General features: G+C 33.4%; 1 protein-coding gene across 1 annotated transcript in view; it reads right to left on the reverse strand.

Annotated features, from left to right (window-relative positions):
* The window catches only part of LOC107102207, a 17,947-nt gene extending 16,972 nt beyond the window's left edge, over positions 1-975 (reverse strand). The window contains exon 1 of the mRNA XM_015401415.1: positions 963-975. Within this exon, the coding sequence (XP_015256901.1) occupies positions 963-975 (13 nt within the window). The remainder of the gene's footprint in view (positions 1-962) is intronic.
* Between the last annotated feature and the right edge of the window lie 291 nt (positions 976-1,266).

Here is a 1,266-nt window from a genome sequence, read left to right on the forward strand (position 1 = left end):
CTTGATTGTTTCCATGTAACATGGAGGTATAATAATATTTACTTTGATATCTTCTAACAGACTCAAGAATAAAGTCATTATTACCATAACCCGAAAGAAAAGAGATCTTGAGATAGGTAAAAAACTAAGAATGATATAGATACAAAAAGAAAAAGGTTTGATGGAATCAGTGTCTCACCTTCAGTATATCCATGGCAGAGTATCAAGTTCACTACAATAAATATAAGAAATTAATTACTGGACCAAACCAATGTTTTTAACAAAGTAAAATGAAAAAAACAAAACAAAGACAATAACAGATATAATATCTCTTGAAAAAAAATGATAAGTTGTAAAATAAACAATATTAAATACAATAAACCATATCCAAGCAGCCACCAGATGGTCAGACAGGTGAAAAAAACAATGTGAAATGCTAACATATCTTTTTTAACTTCCTCTCCAGAGGAGGATTTTATATTTCTTGAACAATTCAGTAAATGAGTTTTTCACAAAAAAAAAAAAAAAAAAAAAAAAAAAAAAAAAAAAAAAAACTAACATGCAGGGAGGACCCTGAGGGGGAAACTGCATCAGTACAAATGCTATTTATTGAACGTAATAATGATAAATATACAGGATGATCCACTGGAGTAGTGGCAAGGGGAATAACCTGGAGCAGTGATAGGAGAGATAAGATAGCACTGATGTTGATGTACAAGACAGAAGAAGCTTTATTTTGAGCTTGCTGCTTGGCTGTTACTATTTCTACATCACAAGTCCTTCAACAGTGTCCTAAATCTTCTTTTCATCTTTTAGAAGTTCAGCTGTTTTAAGAAGAGACCATATTCGTGTCTTTTGAATAAGGCTAAAGTGATTCTGTTGCTGCAACCAGCTATGCTTGCAATGTGACACTGCTGGGTTTGGTTATTTTTTTTTTATTTCAGCATCCTCTTGTTGTTTACTAATGTTATAAATGTTCTTACCATAAGGCAGCATGGTGGGTGGTTTATGTGTTTAGTTTCTTCATTCTAGTGCTCTGTTCTTTGTAAAATACATTTACCTCTGATCTTTGTTATTCATTTCCCGTTGGTTATATTTCTTTGTGTCTTAGTTTGGCTTCTTCTGTGTAAATGAGTCCAAATTCAAAGACCAGGTAAATTAAACCCAAGTCAGTTTTTCTTTACCCACATGCCACCCATGGCAGTCTAGGCTATGTCACACTGCAGCCTGAAGTGACCCAAATCTGATTTTTTTTGCCCATATGCGACCTGGATCTGATCTTTTCAT

The sequence above is a fragment of the Cyprinodon variegatus genome, unplaced genomic scaffold, assembly GCF_000732505.1.
Source record: "Cyprinodon variegatus isolate N-32 unplaced genomic scaffold, C_variegatus-1.0 Scaffold1217, whole genome shotgun sequence".
NCBI lineage: Eukaryota > Metazoa > Chordata > Actinopteri > Cyprinodontiformes > Cyprinodontidae > Cyprinodon > Cyprinodon variegatus.